The 20094-nt window shown below is 41.7% G+C and overlaps 1 protein-coding gene across 1 annotated transcript in view; it reads left to right on the forward strand.

Annotated features, from left to right (window-relative positions):
* Window positions 1-18077, forward strand: part of HSD17B3 (hydroxysteroid 17-beta dehydrogenase 3) — a 45058-nt gene extending 26981 nt beyond the window's left edge. The window contains exons 6-11 of the mRNA XM_069963478.1: window positions 1787-1822; window positions 8640-8674; window positions 9216-9297; window positions 12129-12194; window positions 15634-15783; window positions 17979-18077. Of these exons, the coding sequence (XP_069819579.1) occupies window positions 1787-1822; window positions 8640-8674; window positions 9216-9297; window positions 12129-12194; window positions 15634-15783; window positions 17979-18077 (468 nt within the window). The remainder of the gene's footprint in view (window positions 1-1786; window positions 1823-8639; window positions 8675-9215; window positions 9298-12128; window positions 12195-15633; window positions 15784-17978) is intronic.
* The last annotated feature ends 2017 nt before the right edge of the window (window positions 18078-20094 follow it).

The raw sequence follows: 20094 nt of genomic DNA on the forward strand, positions 1-20094 counted from the left end.
TACAAACACCAGTCATTGCACTAAGGGGAGGCCAGACAACTAAATGACGTCCGTTATTTTAGACTCAAAATGACGGACATCATTTTACGCGGAGCTGAAAAAATGTTGTGTGAACATAGCCTATCTTTTTCTTTTTTTTGTACCATGTTTGAATTATTCAATAAAATTCTTACAATTCATTGACATAAGAGATTTCAGTATACTGTTGGTTGCTCTTTACTGTGATCCTACAGTTGAAGAGAGTTTGTCACTTCAATGCAATGCACTGGTCAATGGAACAACGGACGTCGAATGAACACAGTATATAAAATGACGGATGCATGGATGTCAAATTAATGATCATGTCAATTATTTTCGAACGTTTATTCCAAACAGTGAGCTTAATTTTTTTGTTGTTCTCACGCAGTTTTTCTTTTTTCACTGTCCTTTCTCCTTTTCAATTCAATTAGACACAGCCAAAAGCCAATTAGTAACCCAAACTAGAATAATGTACCAACAGCAGTCACTGCACCGACGGGCGGCCAAACAGCAAAATGACGGATGTCATTTTAAAGGGGTTATCCAGTGCTACACAAACAAGGCCACTTTCTTTCAGAGACAACACGACTCTTGTCTCTAGTTCAGGTGCGGTTTGCAATTAAGCTCCATTCACTTCAATGGAACTGAGCAGCAAAACCCCAAGCAAGCTGGAGACAAAAGTGGGGCTGTCTCTGGAAGAAAGTGGCCATGTTTTTGTAGCGCTGGATAACCCCTTTAAGGCTATGTTCACACTACGTAAAAGTACGGCCGTTTTTGCCGATGGCAACAACAGCCGTACTTTTGGTGTGGTGGAACAATGCCTTACTTTCAATGGGATCCCGGCCGGAGTGTATACACACCGTATACGCTCCGGCTGGGATCCCATACGGGGGGCGCAAATAACTGACATGTCAGTTTTCTGTGGCCGGAATTCAGTGAATTCCGGCCCCAGAAAGCCCTGTCAGTTCACACAGTGAAGCGAGCGGCTCCAGCATCAGAGCTCTTCGGCCGGAAAGATCGAGAGATGATCCGGCCAGAGACCGGACGTTCCGTGACCCGGCCGGGGTCACGGAACGGCCGGTCTCATACGTCGTGTGAACATAGCCTAAATATGTAAACGTAGCCATAAACTGGTCATGTGAAAAAATTCCAATCTTTGATTTTTATCCTTTTCCTCCTCAGTAACTATGCAAACAGTCTGTGTGCTGCATGGTAATGAATTACTAGGATGCATAAGCTCAGCAAAAAGTACAGCAAGACTTTAAGCCATGTCATCAACATGCAACACATGGTCAGTTTTCAAGTTTACTGCAGGGAAATTCAGGTGAGTACAAAGATAAAAAATAAGGATTTCCTTACAGAATAGGCTATATAATATCTAATAGTCTAACAGAAGGCGTGCCAACTCCCGACACCCCCGCTGATCAGCTGTTTAGTGAGAACGGAGTCAGAAGCATTTGTTCCCTGTGTAGCGGCAGCACCAATATACTGTGGCCTATTGAAGTAAATAGGAGCCAAGGTTGCAGTATACCAGTGCCACCGCTACCACTTCGCTACCACACCGCTGCCACTTCGCTCATCAACTATTGATAGCCCAGTCTGTGAGTAGGCTCTCAAGTGTTTCAGACAAGCTTATTTAATGTTGCATCGGTTCACCTGTTAAAATGTAAATGATAGATACTCTTTATCTTCAGTACAGGAAAGGAATGGCAGATCACCTGAGAACAAAATTACACTATGTTACTGTGCTTTTCTGTCTCCCATGTAGAATCTCATTAATTGCAATGTCGTCTCTGTTATTAAGGTATGTACGAATAATATGAACTATTTTTTTTTTTTATTCTTGCATCTATAAAGTTTGTTAATAAAATGCTAACTAAGGGGCACAGTTATCAATGTGAGCTTTTTTTTTAAGTACAGCTAATTTCACATGTAGGCACATGCCTCTTGCTAAATCCAGTGTAGTAAAGCCTGCTGCGCAACAGGCGAAAAAATCTACTCCAGCTTGAAACTAGCTTACATTTTTATCCTGTTTTTTGGCTGATCGGGGAGCAATAATTGATACATTTTGTACATGGGAGAACACTCCTCGCCATTCGCAAGGCTGTGCCCCCTACCGCCTTCTCTCTGCCTATATGGCGCCCAAGGTGCAAACTTTTTTGGTGCAAACTGTTTTTGTGCATGATGGTTCCTTGCGCAAAAAAATATGTTTTTTTTTTTAAGTTTGCGCCAGTTTGCTAGTGATCAGTAGGGATCTAACTGATCAAAACCTTTTGACATATTTCTATCTTTAAGGCCTAGCATTAATTAAATATTATTGTTACATGTAAGAAAGTAAAAAGATTATACATATAATTTGTCATTACAAGGTCTACTTCTCTAGTACTGGGTATGATATCATAACATTAGAGAGTTAAGGCTATTTATGCTACAAATTTCCTATTTCATCATGTAACAAAGATTCTGTGTTAAATTCAGATCTGGTGATCATACTGGTAATTGTCCTGTATGCCTCTGGCAGGGGGCCCTATAGCACAAAATACAGTACGGACTCAATTAATCCTAGTGTCTAGGGGGTGGTGCATCCAAGAAGACTCAGGATTAGTGTTGAGCGAGCATGCTCTGTTGAGCAGACTGCTTGATCTAGCATTGGGGTGCTTGATCAAGCTCAGGTGCTGTTTAAATATTCATGCTACTGTACTCAAACAGCAGGTCAGTACAGTAATGTTAATATTTAAACAGTTTTGTAGCTCCCAGCTTCATCATTTATTATGATGTCGGGATCTTCGAAAATGTTTAAATAAATAATTTTTTCACTTACACATCCCTTCAAGGGACAAAATATGCAAAAAAACTGCATGAAAGATTAGAGTTGCAGTATTCAGTAAAGGGAAACACTGCACCTACATAAAAATTCTAGTTATGTTTCTGTACAGAGTTTCCTGTTCTAGGCTAAGCAAAGAGGTCCTCTAACAGCGGCATTAACCCTATAGGCAAAGTGGTGGTCAGGGATCACATTACACAAGTGTGATGTGATGAGATGTGCACATTGGCAGCTGAGGAGGGTCAGGAATTGGATGTTAGGAAGATATAGTGATATATAATGTATATTTTGGGAGAGCCAGACTATATTTCATTTTATATATATGTTACAACAAGATTTGTGAGTTTATAGAAAACATTTCCTTTTGTGATTTAAGGAGGATTTATACCTTCACAGCCTGGACTGGCGCCTTGTGGTATCACACACTGCTTACAGTAACCATCTGTACGGTGCTTATCAATACGGTTGTCTTATAGGTTATCAATACGGTTATCTTAACCACATTTTCATGTTAAAGGGGTAGTGTGGGGCTAAACAATTATTCACAAAATAACATGTCATCAGCTGCTCAGCCGCGATTGGCTGAGCATAACTGTGGTCAGCCAATCGCGGCTGAGCACAGTTATGACACGGCAGAGGGGGGCCGGCACAAGGGACGGATGGAGCGGTTTGGCCGGGCGCCTGAAGATGACATCATTGTCCCAAGACGGGGGTCGACATGGATCAGGTGAGTATAGTGCATGACACTTCCGGGTCTGGCGTGGGTGGGGGGAAACATGGGAAAGGGGGCCATTCACATACATAACATACATTACAAAGTTGTATAACTTTGCAATGTGTGTTATTTTGTGAATAACTGTTTAGTGCCGCACTACCCATTTAATGCTCTGGACATAGGACTCTGTATACAACATGATAGTGACTAATAGTCATGGTGCACCTCTACTCCACCCGCCCTCACTCCTCTTCTTGCTCTCTCCTCCATTCTCTGCTGTTCTCAGCTTACAGGAATGACCATGATGGGAATGTGCAACCCTTGGTGGGACTTTTAGGTGATATACACCCAGCTGGTGACTGCCTAATATGTTTGTGTCTCTGGGCTTCTTAGATGCCCCGTCCTTTAGCAGTGCATTTTACATATGAAATGCCGGTCTATACCCTATAGAAAAAGTGGTGGTCAGGGATCATACATGTTACTTGTAAGAAAGTACAAAGAAAGTAGAAAGGTATGCTTCTCTAGTAGAGATGAGCGAATTTACTTTGTGACGCTCCTCTCCGGGTGCTAAGAAAAGCTGGATCCAATCCTAGGAAACTGGGAGAAGTTTAAGAGGACTGGATCCATCTTTTCCAAGCACCCAGGGAGGAGCAGCATGAAGTGGCAGTGAGTTAAATAGAAGCAGGCTGATGAGCGGATTGCAGAGATAACAAAGCTCTTTGCTTCATTATTACTGTAAATTTGCTCATCTCCAAAAGAGGGAACTCTTGCAAAAAGAATAGATACTTTACAAAAGGGTATTATTTCTCTGTTTACTTTTTAATTAAAATAAAATTAAAATACATCAGACATTCCCTTAAAGTCTTTACTCTTCTTGATGTTAAAGGGGAACCATCAGCAGGTAGGATGAATCTAACTTGCTGATAGCTCCCTATTGTACACAGGGTGCTGAGGATGAAGGTACATTCCTGTGCATTCCCGTTTGTAGTGTCTTGTAGCTGGCCTGTTCCACTGATAATCATTAGAGGATTACACTAGAAACTGCACAGGATCGGTGCCAAGGAGGATGGTAAGAGACATACCTTCATCCTCAGCATCCTGTGCCCAATAGGGATCTATCAGCAGGTTAGATTCATCTAACCTGCTGAAAGTTCTCCTTTAAGCAAATCTCCTAACTATTTTTTATGCAAATGTTCTAAGGAACTAGATGTCATTTATCCAAGTTAAATAGTTTTGGGTTAAAACAGTGGATTACATATCAATCAAATAAGGTCTTGCTGACCTGAAGTTATCAGATTGCTGGGCAGCTTTCCACACAACATTTTAATGTTTCCTTACTACAGATTGCTTTGGTTTTACTTCTTGTCTGATGCCGCACAAAAGTATGTTGGCAAATTTCCTATGCATATTCATAGATTTAGTCTAAAACTGTGTGTGTTCTTACCAGCCAAAAGTGGCAAATCAATGACTTTCTCCCCAACCATTAACATTTTTGTGCTTTGGTTAAATTCCCAGAAGAGAACATGGATTATGGTAATATAGTTATGGTAGTCTAGTTGAATTAGTCGAGAGTTAAATGTAAAAACATTACATAGAGGGAAACAATGCTGTTTGAGTAAAGACAGTTAACTTTGGTTGGCTGCCATGATGTACAATGGATTTTGAGCTGAAATCCCACAAATATCCATGTTTGCAACTGATCTTAAAATAGTTCTGGCCCCCATTCATAACATGCTGATTAGTGTGGGTATAACCACTTGGACTCCTACCTATCCTGAAAATGGAGAGCACGCTCTCTGGAAGGAATGGAGTTCATAGTGAATTGGGTGTCCATCTTATGTCCTTTGGCTAGGGGGAACAAGTTTGTATGGGAATGCCCTTTAAAGCGGCACAATCAGCAGGTTTAGCCCAATGAACCTGCTGATATGCCGCAGAAGATATTTACCTGATGAGAGCAGGGCTGGTACTGAACCCTCTATTCTCCTCTGCAGTCTGTAGATAGACCCTAATTGCCCCTATGCCAAATAAGGGCTTAGGAGCATTTGGGGCATCACTCTTAAAGGGGTTGTCCGGCGATAAAAAATTATTCACAGAATAACACACATTACAAAGCTATACAACTTTGTAATGTATGTTATGTCTGTGAATGGCCCCCTTCCCCGTGTTTCCCCCCACCCACGCTAGACCCGGAAGTGTGGTGCATTATACTCACCGCATATCGTGTCGTCCACGGTCTCCGATCGTCAGCAGTGACGTCTTCTTCATAACTTCATAACTGTGCTCAGCCAATCGCGGCTGAGCGGCTGATGACGCGGCCACGTCATCAGCTGCTCAGCCGCGATTGGCTGAGCACAGTTATGCTCAGCCAATCGCGGCTGAGCTTCGGATGACGCTGCAGAGGGCGGCCGGCACTCGGGAAGATCCGCTGGCCTTCCGAAGAAGACGTCACTGCTGACGATCGGAGACCGTGGTCGGCATGCGACAGGTAATGTATAGCGCACCACACTTCCGGGTACACGGGTGGGGGTGGTGGGACACGGGGAAGGGGGCCATTCACAGACATAACATACATTACAAAGTTGTATAACTTTGTAATGTGTGTTATTCTGTGAATAATTTTTTATCGCCGGACAACCCCTTTAAGTGCTGAGCACCAGCTTGGCCCACCCAGTCCGACCCCTCCCATGCCGCTCACTATGCATATATGAATATGCATGTTGTGCAGCCCAGAGCAACCCCCTGCCCGATGCCTAGCACGCCCCCTGCTGTGCTGCTTACTGAGCAGCATGGAAGGGAGCGTGCTGGGCGGACCGAGGGCTCTCTCCGCCACCCACTATGCATATTCATACCAGCGACGCCCCACATGCTCCAAAGCCCCTCCTATGGTCCTGTGAGCGGCACAAGAGCAGAGGGGCAATTAGGGGCTATCTACAAACTGCAGGAGAGAAGAGAGGATTCAGTACCAGCTCTGCTCCCATCAGGTAAATATCTTCTGCAGCTTATCAGCAGTTTCGAAAGGATGCCCCTTTTAGGTCCATTAAAATATATAAAGTTTATACTAGTGTTTTCTCGAGGGTGACCAGTCTATAGTCTACAGTTCCTGGCAAGACAAGGTGGACTCACTAATGACTTCCAAGCCCTTTGAAAAAAACAGAACTACCTCTTTAGAAAAGTTTCACACAAAGCTATGTGTGGCTGTTTTTTTTTATAATTTTCTTTTGGGAGGAAAGCCCCATGTTTTTCTCCATGTTTATTGCATGTTGGCTAAAGATCAGTAGGGAAATATAGAACACAATACATGGGCATTTTTCCTCCAAGTGGATGTTTAGATTTTCTTAGGCTTTTTTTTTAGGAAGTGTGTTTTTTAAAAATTTTTGTGTAATTTCTTGCTTTACAAATTGTATAATTCAAAGCGCAATCATTGAAGCACATGATTTATGAAACACAACATTTTATGGACAAGCTCTTCACACCCATACACACCGATAGATTAAAGCTGATGACAGCAGCTAAATTCTGCCGAAATGATTGTGTGTTTGTCTGGTTGTTGCACTTTACAAAAGATCTTACAGTCAATGAGCATTCTCAGAAAATAATTGTCCTTTGTGCAGTGTAATTGACCTGTCTGAATGACTAGGATGGCCAGTATGGGCTAAAATGTGGATGCATGAATTGGCAAAAAGATCATTAAAGGGGTTATCCAGCGCTACAAAAACATGGCCACTTTTCCCCCTACTGTTGTCTCCAGTTCAGGTGCGGTTTGCAATTAAAGGACAACTCCCACGGAAAAATGTTTAAGCTTATTTAACACACATTACAAAGTTATATAACTTCGTAATGTGGTTAAATAACCGGTCTGACCCCCCCCCCCCCCCCCCCCCGGAAGTTAATGAATGTATACATTACCTATTATGATCGTCACGGTCCTCTTCTCCCGGGCGGCATCTGGTGACGACGACGTCAGAGCCGGGGGGCGGTCCGGGTCTTCTTCCTCCTCGGCGTCTTCATAGAGAGTGAATGGGACGGAAAAGGCTGCTGGTGCACATGCGCACCAGCAGCCTTTTCATTGGCTGGAGCGCATCACATGGCTTCCAGCTTGCTCAGCCCTGATTGGCTGAGACATCGCTGGACGGCGGACGGTGGCGACGGAGAGGCAGACGGTGGGCGAATGGAGTGGCGATCGTCACCGAAGGGATGGTGAGTATGGTGTCTGTGTGTGTGTGTGTGTTTTTTTTTTTTGGGGGGGGGGGTCCCGTGGGAGTTGTCCTTTAAGCTCCATTTACTTCAATATAACTGAGTTTCAAAACCCCACCCAAACTGGAGACAACACTAGGGGGAAAGTGGTCATGTTTTTGTAGCACTGGATAATCCCTTTAACCAGACAAATGTTTTTTCAATGCCTGTTCAACCATTACTCTATGGCCACATTAATATGGGTAGAATTGGTTGTACATTAGATTACTGTACTGTGTCTGTTTTAAAGATAACTTTTTCCTGAATGGCAATAACTAGAGCGAGTTATGTGCAGATGTTGAGCAGGTATGGAGCCAGCAAGGTATGCTGTGTAACTTCCGCTCTGTTGCCTCATACATCGGCAATGCAGCTCTGGACTATAGTGAATATCAAAAAACAAAAATAATTACTAATGAATATGTTTACTGATAACAATCAAAGGGGTTTTCTACTTCAGACACTAATAAATAGCTCATAGCAGCAGACCATCATTATCATTCCCAAATTTTTCAAGATGTTGAAAGACAAGAATCACTTGACATTGTGCATGTCAGCTGATTGTTGCCTTTTAACAGCAGCGATTACACCAAGCAATTATCAGCCATAACGGATGATAATCGGTCGAATATGGCTGATAATCGCTTGGTGTAATGGGGCCACAAGATGGCTTGTGTGTTGCTCACTACATGAAAGTCTACAAAAGCACCAGTAGACTACTAAGTTTAAATTTGTACTGTGACAATATATATATATTTATATAAATATATATATATATATATATATATATATATATATATATATAATTTTTTTTTTTTTTGAATGCACTAAATAGTATGTTTCTGTGTCTAGATGACAAGACTAGTACTGAAGCAGATGGCGCAAAGGTAATGCCTGTCATATTGTAATAGTTTACAATGCTTACAAAGCAGGTAATCACAATAAAATTGGCAAACTCCAACACATATAGTTTGCAGTCTGTGTACATGGATAATGTAATTACAATGGCCCAAATTTATCAATCTGCCAGGACCACAAACTGTCTGTTTAGCCCATAGCATGGAATCACAGCTCAGGTTTTATTTTACCAGAGCTTGGTAACATATGAAAGCTGAGCTGTGATTGGTGGCTGTGAGCAAATCCAGACAGTTTTGGTTTCAGGCCGATTGACACATCTGGACAACTATGTGCCACATATCATAAGACCATAACCTGTCTGAAGCTAGCTAAAGTGGGGTGCAGAGTCGTAGGGACCCCTGGCCTAAGATTACATTGTGGTAAAGTTTATACCTCCTTGCAGGGGTTTGGGGTGAAAACGGATTTCTGTGTGCTGTGAAATTTAACTTTTTACAGAAAATATAACTTATCTTATTTCAATCTGTAAATGATATATCATTATTATATATTGTTTGTTCTTTTTATTTTTAGGAGACAAGGTATTGTTCTGAATATTTCCTCTGCTTTTGGTAGCTTTCCTTGCCCACTTTATGCCATCTATTCTGCTTCCAAAGTAAGTGACTTTTTTTGCACAACATATGTCATAATCTGGCTTTTTGCAAATGATTGCACTTACTATATCAATACCAATATATCAGTCAAGCATAATATATTTGGGTGATAGATTTTCAGCCTCTTTTGGTCTTGTTTAAATGGGTACTCCGGGCTGGGGGTATTTTGGAGGATCGCCAGGGAGGGGGTGGAAATTGAAGCCAGAGGTCACTTACCTCCACCGTTCCAGCGCTGGTGCCCGGATCGCGCCGCCCGGTACTCCCGTCCCGCGCCCGCTTCCTGGTCAGAGCTGCCGCATGAGACCCGCCTCGGCCGCTGAATGGCAGAGCTGCCTTGAGAGGTCACGTTTCATGCGGCAGCTCTGACCAGGAAGCAGCCGCGGGACGGGAGTACCGGGCACCGGTGCTGGAACGGGGGAGGTAAGTGACCTCCAGCTTTAATTTCCACCCCCTCTCCGGGGATCCTTCAAAATACCCCCCGGCCCGGAGTACCCCTTTAACTAAGGACTTGGTTGTGGATAATCACAGAAAGAAGATGAGGTGTATTTAGTTTATAATTCCCTTCTTCCTGCCACTTTTAGTGCAAAGCAACATGTCCAATGTCAATGTCCATGTACAAATGTATACTGTACATACAGTGCCTTGAAAAGTATTCATACTCCTTGAACTCTTCCCCTTTTTCATGTTATACGCACAAATTTAAATGTATGTGTTTTGGATTTTACGTGACAGGGCAACACAATATAGCAAGTAATTGCTATATGATACATGGTTTTCAAAAAAATCGTTTTCAATAAAGAATGGTTTGAAGAAGAGTTGAGTTGAAAGGTGAGTTGCTGCAGTACTCTTTTCTCTCACATGTCGACTCCTGAAAGTGATTGGATTTTATTTAGGGGCATCAGAATACAGCGGGCTAAATACAAGCATGCATGCATAAAAGACATCTGATTTTTTATTTTACTTAGAAATTATGTATAATTTTCTTTAGACTCCCCAATTACTTGCTGTTTTGTGTGGAAATGTTTCAGAGGTATAAATACTTTTTCAAGGCACTGTAGTTTCACTGTGAGTTTTAAAATATGAGCTTCACAGCCTTAAAGTAGTCCTCTACTTTTGTACAAGGTGCTCGTTCATTTCCATGGTCTGTGTTGAAACAAATAGCAGGTAAAGGGGGGAAGGGGGGGGGTTTAAAGAAATCTGTACTCGGCCACTGCTTAGCCACAGCTCTCACCCTTCGCAGCCAGGGATTGGCTGAGCTTGCATTTTCTATGTGTTGGGATGGAGAACAGAAGCACTGATAATGAGGACTAGCCCCATTGGAAGAGTACTGGTGGGGAATTGGCGGCAGGTCAGAACAAGTAAATGTAGAAGTATGTCTCCAGAATAACTCTTTTTTTCTTCTAAAACACTTAAAGTAAATTCGCTTCTTATAGTAAATTCACACTTAAAGCAATTCACTTTCCAAACTACTAACCCTGTTAGATAGCTGTTAGTTCAAGAAGACCCATAGGGCAAGATTTATCAAGCTGGTGAAAAGTAGAACTGGCTCAGTTGCCCCTAGCAACCAATCAGATATCACTTATCATTTTTTAAAGAATCTGTGAGGGCAACTAAGAAAATTCTGCTTTACACCAGTTTGATGAATCTCCCCCATAGTACCTTTCATATATTCATCTGGGAATCCATAATGTACAAAAATGCTTTAATTCTGTAGTGCAAAGAGTCAAAGTCAGCTGAAAGCCCCAAGCAGGTTAAGGGATGGGAGGGGAAGAAAAGAGACGTTACAGCCCTCAGCACTTCAGGAACCTGGCAAAGCATCTTTTCACTTTGCACATCATTTTTCCATGTTCTGGAAGCACTAACAGATATATAAAAGGTAACATATACAACTCCTTGTCCTAACAGCTATCTCATAGTGTCAGCAGTTTGGAGCCTGAATTGCAGCTGACAGATTTATTTTAACAGTGCACCTAAATATTTTGAACAAATTGGGGAAGATTTATGAAAGGGTGTAAATATACACCTGGTATAAACTGCCCACAGCAACCAATCACGGCTCAGCTTTCAGCTCTGATAAAATATAAGAGGAGCTGTGATTGGTTGCTGTAGGCAGTTTACACCAGGTGTATGTTTACACCCTTTCATAAATCTCCCCCATTAGGTTGTACAGTTCTTTAATGGGGTTATTTGTTGGTGGTTTATAGGCACCTCTGAGCCAATTTAAAGTTTAACTGGTCACTAAAAAATATTGAAAATGTGAAAAATTACTATTAAACTAATAACCATTGTAATATCTTTGGGGAAAAAAGGATGTTTAAACATGATGCCGACATAATTTAAACATATTGTAAATTCTAATTATTAACCACTTTGTTTGGTATGTGTGATATCTCAGAATCGGTTGGATGGTTAAAACTAAGCTCCAATTACTTCAGTTGAACTGAGCTGCAATACTATACACAAAGGGGGACATTTATGAAGACAGGCCTGACCTCCACCTGGCTTGACCTCCCGAGCAGGTGTAGATATCTGCCTGTAAGTAGGTGTAAATCATGGTAAATCAGGCACGGGGGGAGGCCGCACCTCCTCCCCGCCTTACCAAGCAATCCCCCCCATTTGCCCATTGGGCGAGCTGGGGATACAGCTGGTGTATGCTAGGCAGCAAGGGCAAATATGGCCACCCTTCTGGTACACACCAGTTGCGCAGCCTTCATAATTGTTCCCTAAAATGTGGACAGGGGTGGCATTTAAGAAAGATTCTCTAGAGTGTGTTCTGCTTATTTAACTTTCAATTATGGTTAAAACACATTGTTTTTGTACTCTCTTCTAATAGGTTTTTGTTACAACCTTCTCTAAAGCTCTCCAAGCTGAGTACAAATCGGAAGGGATTATTATACAGGTAATGTGTAATCTACAATCAAGACAGACATCAATTACAGTTCATTTTCTATATCATTAGTATAACATAATACAAAAAACTTGTTGGATGTGTAACTCATTATAAAAAACATTTATCATCTTTATTTAGGTATATAAAAAATACACATATATTCAAAAAAGTATATTCAAACAGAAAGATAACCAGAAGGGGGTAGGAAGATGAGTAAATAGATAATACTATATAAATAATACATAAGGCACAAGGCAAAGGCGCACAGGCTAAATTTAAAGGATGTACAAGTAACCGGATAAATATCAAATAGTATGTGATGGCAAGTATCTTAACACTAATACATTAGCCGGATAAAACAAAGACAGTAAATATACAGTAAAAGCACAGAAATAATAAATAAGTAACAGGTGTTGTGTTGTTTATCATCTTTATAACATGCCAGATTTCATGTAGTTAATACTGTATTTGAATGTAGCATCAACATGCACTGGCTAAACAAGAGATAAGAATGCATTTAATGATCGCATGATCAATCGTTACGATCTCGCTGATTGACACCAGATGTTAGCTGAAAGTCAATGGGATTTATTTATTTTTTTTTTGCCTCTGTGGCGTCCTGAGGGGGTGTTAAATAGAATTTCTTCTGTTTGTCTCAAAAATGCCACTCCTGGTGTGGTGTCCCACCATGGGTGTTACTAGTATGTTACACCCCTCAGAAAAGCCTGTACTTGAAGTAACTGTGGTAGTGAAGTAGTACCTAATTTTTGCCACAGGATATTCGCTATTAAATGTAACTACTAAAGGGTTATTGTTTGTTGTAATCTGTACACCAATGAGAACCTTCTCTTCTTCTCTACCTATCTCTAAGCTCCTTTCTTTCTATGATTACTTCTACACCACTCACAGGGGATATTACACCTCCTGTAGGAAGTTGTCACATGGGGAGAGGCAGTATACACCCACTCTTAGCAAGGTCCCCACTCCAGAACTAGTCTGCACACTTAGCCAGTGTCTGTGGTGCGGGCTAGTCTGTGGTAGTTAACAGATGCACATGGGAGACGCAGACACCAGTTTCTTGAAAGCAGCACTTCTACACACTATGCAGTGTTAAGCTACTTCAAGGAGAGGACAAGTCAGAGAAACCCCAAGCCACGCCGAGAACAAGTCTAAGGCTATTTTGTATTAGACCGGCCATTCCGTGACCCAGCCGGGTCATGGAACTGCTGGTCTCATTAAAGATCATCCCAGCTGGTACTGCAGTACCGGATGGATGATCTTTAGCGACGCACAGTTCTGATGCAGGTGCATCCGTGCGCCGCTGCATAAGAACTCCCCACAGCACACTATGGAGCGTGCGGCTAGGGTTTTCTGCAGCTGCAAATGTCCTCTGCACCTGAATAGTCAAAAATAATTCAATGAATAGCTACCGCAGAAAACTGACATGTCAGTTTTCTACGGCGCCGCAAGAGATTCCATAGACACAAGACAACGTATATTTTTGTAAAAGCATGCCGTACTTTTACGAAAATATAAATTGTGTGAACATGGCTTAAAAGTGCAGGACAGTATCCTGATAACAAGAGGAACTGATCCGGATAGAGCAAAGTTGCTAGAAGCCTACTAACTCTATCTTGCAGCATGGGTGTAACCAGGAAACCTTGGCCACTCTGCTTAAGCCAGGTAACAAGGCCTGGGGCTTGGGTCACCCGACACTGGTGGGCAAAAGGTGGTATAGCGACAAAGGTCGAAACACGGGCACGAGTAAACTTCTATTTTAAAGTCTTCAGTATTCTAGTACTTCTTCTCCTTCTAAAGTTCTGGCAGAGCACATTACTACTTGGGTTGTGACTCTCACAACCTACTCCTCTCTACTACTCTGAACCTGCAGTACAAACTCCCCTTAACTATTCTGGACTCTCAGTACAAACTCTTCTCAACTACTCTCAGCTCTACTACTCAAAAGGTCCTCAGTACGGCTTCTATCAGTCTACAGTCTGCTATCAGATATTGTATAAAGTATTCTCTCAGTAAAGAAGATCTATTTATGCTAACTGGACTCAGTGTTTATTACTCAGGCACCTACACAGCAGATGCCACATCCTTGGGTCATCTCCCCTTTCTGTGGATGGCTGTACTGAAAGTCCGGGTGGGTCACAACTCCACTACGGACAACACTACCCAAGGGACCCCTTCTGGCCGAGCTATATCTCGACCAACCACCACATTAGTGGCGTCACACTGTACCATCTGGCAAGTGACCGCTCAAGCCTTACAGGAGTGCACCACACTGGAAACACACCTAAAGTCAAAAATGCCAGAAAAAAACTACAAAATAAGCTTTGTCAGTTTTTCTGGCTTTTTTTTTCTGAGGCCAGAAAAACGCCACACAAAAGCTGTGTGTGATGCTATCTTGCGTCTGTCACTGCTCTGTAGCTGTCACTTTTATGATAGTTCCGTGGGCTGAACTGTTATGGTGTTTTTTTTCATTCTCATGGTTGCTGCACTGGTATGGAAGTAGTCCCCAATAGCTGTCAGCCAAACCGTCATCTGGCCAACAGCCTACATCTCACATGTAAAGTCTTTAAAATCTCTGTAGAACTGGTACTCAAATAGATTTAGAAACCTGGAAAATCACAAGTGTTATAAATGCAGCATGGCAGGTGGGGGTCCCTTCTCATTTATGGGTCCTTTAAAGTGATATTGTCCCCCCCCATTACTCTGTCTGGTTTTCAGCACTATCCACAAACTTAGATGCTTCACAATTAATATATATATCTCTGAAATTGCTTAAGTTAATTGATGGACCGTGTCACCTAGGCGGAGCTTGAGCTCCTTCCCCCTGACTGGGTCCAATGCTGTTAGCCATGCCCCCTGTGAGTAGGCAGAAAGAAGTGGTTCAAGGGAAGCTAAGCGCTAAGTAATAGATGCACACAGGAAAACTGGGGTATCACTTTACACTTTATAGTATGCTACTTATCTAAGAGATTATCTGTCCAAGGCTGTGTGTATAGCTAGCAGGAAAATGGGTTTAGTGGCCCCATATACTCTTACCATATCTATCTACTGATTACAAAATTTCTCATAACTTGCATTCTCATTTTCCACCCATTACTTATACATATTGGTTTTGTTTATATGTGATGTTTTTGTATGAGTTTCCAGCTGTTAACTAGTGCACACATATTGTTCACACATTGTAATGGTTCAGAAAATACATTTAGGGAGTAGAATACTTGGCAATTGCTGGATCTGCAGCTCATGTTATCAAATCCGATAAACTGTGTCTACATGTTGCATATAAAAAAACATTACATTCAAAAAGTTGATGTCCGTTTAAGGAAAAAATTACAACAATATCATAACTATTAGGTAACAAAAAATACTAAATTCAATTATTAATGGACTCTTCATTTGTGTTTATTCTGCTTTTTTTCCTTCCTCTCAGGCGGTTACTCCGTATGGTGTTTCTACTCCAATGACAAAAAACCAATCAACCAATCTAATAACAAAATCTTCGAGAGACTTTGTGCAAGAGTCACTAAATCACATTACACATGGAAGTGAGACATTTGGCTGCCTTGCACACGCAGTTTTGGTAAATTCAGTTTGGAACTGTGCATGCTTATCTATATATTACTTGTATAATTAAAGGGGTTGGCCACTTAGTAAGTGTACTCACTGTATATACTGACAGCAGCTCCTGTGTACCTTATAGAGCTAAGATCAGACTCTCCTCCTCCAGGCTCTGCTGTCCTACTCTGTGGTGTTTCTGTCCATAGCATTGCTGACATGGAGAAGCATGTGACCATGCCCCGCCCCCCTGTGTTTACCACTGAGCCTGTATATGCCTATAGAGGACACTGGGGGCGGGGCATGGTCACATGCTCCTCCATGTCAGCCATTTTATGGACAGAAACACCACAGAGCAGGGCAGTACAGCCTAGAGGGGGAGAGTCTGATTTTAGCTCTGAGCTACACAGGGAGCTGCTGTCAGTATATACAGTGAGTACACTTACTTATACTGTACACTGAACTATTTTACTATAAAGCGGCCAACCCCTTTAAGTATTTGCCATGCCTAACACCGACCTTTAATATTATTATAGCTGCCTGCTGTTCAGGACCTTGGAGTACAATAAAAATCTACAGAAGAGAAAACAATTATAGAATGGATGGGGGCGGAAACCCTTCAAGTTAAAGTTGCATTGCCACTTTAAAGGGGTACTCTGACCATTTAAAATTTTTTATAAAATGCTGCCCTTGCTTACAACATAATAAATATTCTATTACCTAACCTTGCCCCCTTAGGGTCCTCCTGTGGCATCTTTGTCCTCAACGCTGAACGCTCTCGGGCTATTTCTGAGACCGGATCGTCTCGGCAGCGACATTCACTCACCTAATCACTGGCTGCAGCACTGTCCTGCTTCAGTCATTGAGTGGCCGAGCAAGCCGTCACTGGCGAGACAAGTCCATCTCCAAAGTAGTGGTGGGAGCGCTCAGCAGGAGAAATGCCGCAGGAGGACCTTGGGGAGTGTGGTAAAGTAGAATTAGGATATTTATTATGTTCTAGACAAGGGCATCAATAGATAAAAAAAAATAATGAAGTTGTTGGAGTACCCCTTTAACGATAATTAGTGTTACGTGATCTATTCTTTCATGTGGACTATGCCATTAATGAGGGGTCTGGTTACTGAGACCTCTGCCAATCATTAGAATGAAGGTGCAGAAGCATGTAACTACACACACTGCGCTCCTTCATCTCTAATAGCAAACAGTGTATGGTTATAATAGAGGTCCTTGGGGCTTCCTGTATATAGAATTGCCAGACATCCCATATACTTCCATTATAATTCTACAGACTGTCTCTTTATTTCTTAAGAGCTATAAAAAGCAGAGTGCATGCAGTCGCATGCTTCTGCCCCTTCATTCTAGAAATCAGCAGGGGTCTCAGCACCTGGACTTCTACTGATGGAAATTATTGACATGTCACTTTGACATGGGGTCAATCAGGGTCGAATTATTGGCACCCCATTGATTAGCTGACTAAGAGGGCCATAGTGGTCTTGCAAGTATTGTAGCCTCCTCTTTGTTTGCCTGCAAAGCTTTGTACACTTTATAGTGACTAAAACTCCTGAAAATGCCTATCATATAAATTAGACTGAGCTGCAGAGACATGTAGTACCAAGCACAGCCACTACAAAATGTACAGAGCTGTGCATGTTAAAAGGTGTTATCTAGCAAAAATCTTTTTCTTACAAATCAACTGATTTCAAAATTTTTTGTAACATACTTCTATTTAAAAATCTCATGTTTTCCCATACTTAACAGTATGGTAAATCTTGGAATTATTGTTTACTTTTCAGTCTGACACAGTGCTCTCTGCTGCCACCTCTGTCCATGACAGGAACTGTCCAGAGCAGTAGCAAATCCCCAGAGAAAACCCTCTCCTGCACTGGACAATTCCTGTCTTGAACAGAGAGATGTCAGCAAAGAGCACTGTGTCAGACTGGGTTTGGATGGACTCGAGCATGCTCGAGGTTCGCTCATCTCTAGTCATTTTCTATTCTTTTTTGGAATCAGCCAGGGCCCCAAAGGTTTTACTATAAAAAAAAAAACTGAATGCTATGTGATATTTCTTCATGAAACAACCTGTTTTTTTTAATCATTTTAACAGAAAAGGCCTAACCATTCTAAAGGGTTCACAAACTTTTTAGCACCACTGTAAACACTTAAATTGATATGCCTTTCAATTCTCAGAAAAACTTACAAAACATTGTATTTTTTTTCCAGGGATGTATCATGAACCAAGTCCCAATGTGGGTGATTCACAGCACTAGAGTACAAGAGTATTTTTTGGACTTCATTAATACTAAACAAAGTAAAGAATAAATTGTTTTAAGGCAGAAACTGGCTACCAATATTGGACTAACATCTCAGAAGCCTATAAGAACTAAATGCTTAGCTTCTTTATTAGCTTTGTTAGTATAGCAACATTGAAGCAACAAGATGCCTAGCGGGCCTTTACCAAGGACAAGAGGTTATGAAACTAGGCAGCACATGGTGAGCGTCTATATCTCTCAAACGATACTTTAAAAAATGCTTGTAAATTTGAAATATGTTTTGTTTAACATAATGCATCACTATAGACCTTGTTTTCTCTGTGACACAACCCCTTCAAGTCTTTACTGATATGTTTTATGCCCCACGCCATCCACTATTTTTGTAGCCTGTCTCTGGACCCGTTCTATTTTATCAATATCTTTTTGTAGATGCGGTCCCCAGAACTAGACACAGTATTCCAGATGTGGTCTCACTAAAGATTTATAGAGCCAGTTCACAATCTTCTTCTTGCTACTGGTTATACCTCTAGCTATACACCCCTGCATATGATTGGCTTTCTCCACCGCCTGGTTGGTAACTTATTTTAAGGCCGAAATCATTACCCCTAAATTCTTCTCTTCTGAAGTCTTTGCCAACACAGAACTGCCGATATGATAGTCAGATAGAGGATTGCTCCTCCTCAAGTGAATTATTTTACATTTGGAAACATTGAACTGCAGTTTCCATTGTTTGGTCCACTTATCTAGTAATGCAAAATCTTTTTCCTTATTACTGACACCCTCAGGAATATCAACCGTATTGCGCACTTTGTGTCATCAGCAAACAGACAAACCTTACCTACCAAACCTTCTCCTATGTCACTTACAAATATGTTAAAAAGAAATGCATTCTGGAACCAGTACTGTGTTCTGGGAACTGCCCAACCAGGAAGTACAGAAACACAATACAGAACTAAACACCCCAAACAAATGGATTTTTGGTAGTTTCAAAACTGGGATAGATAGGTAAGTAACGCATTATCCTTCTGCAGAAGTTTAATTTTTTACCTCCTCCTGGAGTTCCCCTTTTAAGTCCAACTTCTCTGTTAGCTCTCTACTACTCTTCTTGTGGATGGGTATAATATTGGACATTTTCCAACCATCAGGAACTTCTCCTGTTAGATGGGATTGGTTATACAGATCGGTCACACAGTACTGTAGGCAGTATATATCTGTGACAGGATGAACTGACAAATAACAATAGGCATTTTAGTGATACCTGTATTAATCGGTTGTTGGTAGAGATGAGAGAACCGGGTTCGGGTTCGAGTCGATCCGAACCCGAACGTTTGGTATTTGATTAGCTGGGGCTGTTGAAGTTGGATAAAGCTCTAAGGTTGTCTGGAAAACATGGAAACAGCCAATGACTATATCCATGTTTTCCACATAGCCTTAGAGCTTTATCCAAGTTCAGCAGCCACCGCTAAGCAAATGCTGAAAGTTCGGGTTCAAAACGACTCGAGCATGCTCCAGGTTCGCTCATCTCTAGTTGTTGGTTGTCCAAGTAGCGCCTCTCTACAGTACAGTGCAGTAATACGTGTTTTGTACAGCTTTACCTGTGCATGGTAAGTTGCTCCATTAGACACTGGGACCCTGTGTAAACTGTACAGAGGATTCAGAAAATGTGCAAGTATAGAAGTACACCAAAAGCATGTGCATACACACAAAGGGATGTGATTAGAGATGAGCAAACCGGGTTTGGGTTCAAGTCCATCCGAACCCGAACTTTCGGCATTTGATTAGCGGTGGCTGCTGAAGTTGGATAAAGCTCTAAGGTTGTCTGGAAAACATGGATACAGCCAATGACTATATCTATGTTTTCCACATAGCCTTAGGGCTTTATCCAACTTCAGCAGCCACCGCTAATCAAATGCCGAAAGTTCGGGTTTGGATGGACTCGAGCATGCTCGAGGTTCGCTCATCTCTAGATGTGATCAATTTCTTCTCTCTTTTCTTCCTCTTTGCTTTCATCATGCTCTCTATGATGTCATTCTCAAAGTATTCAGCATGTCTTCACAAAATAGAGC

Source organism: Dendropsophus ebraccatus, chromosome 3 (genome assembly GCF_027789765.1).
Source record: "Dendropsophus ebraccatus isolate aDenEbr1 chromosome 3, aDenEbr1.pat, whole genome shotgun sequence".
Classification (NCBI taxonomy): Eukaryota; Metazoa; Chordata; class Amphibia; order Anura; family Hylidae; genus Dendropsophus; species Dendropsophus ebraccatus.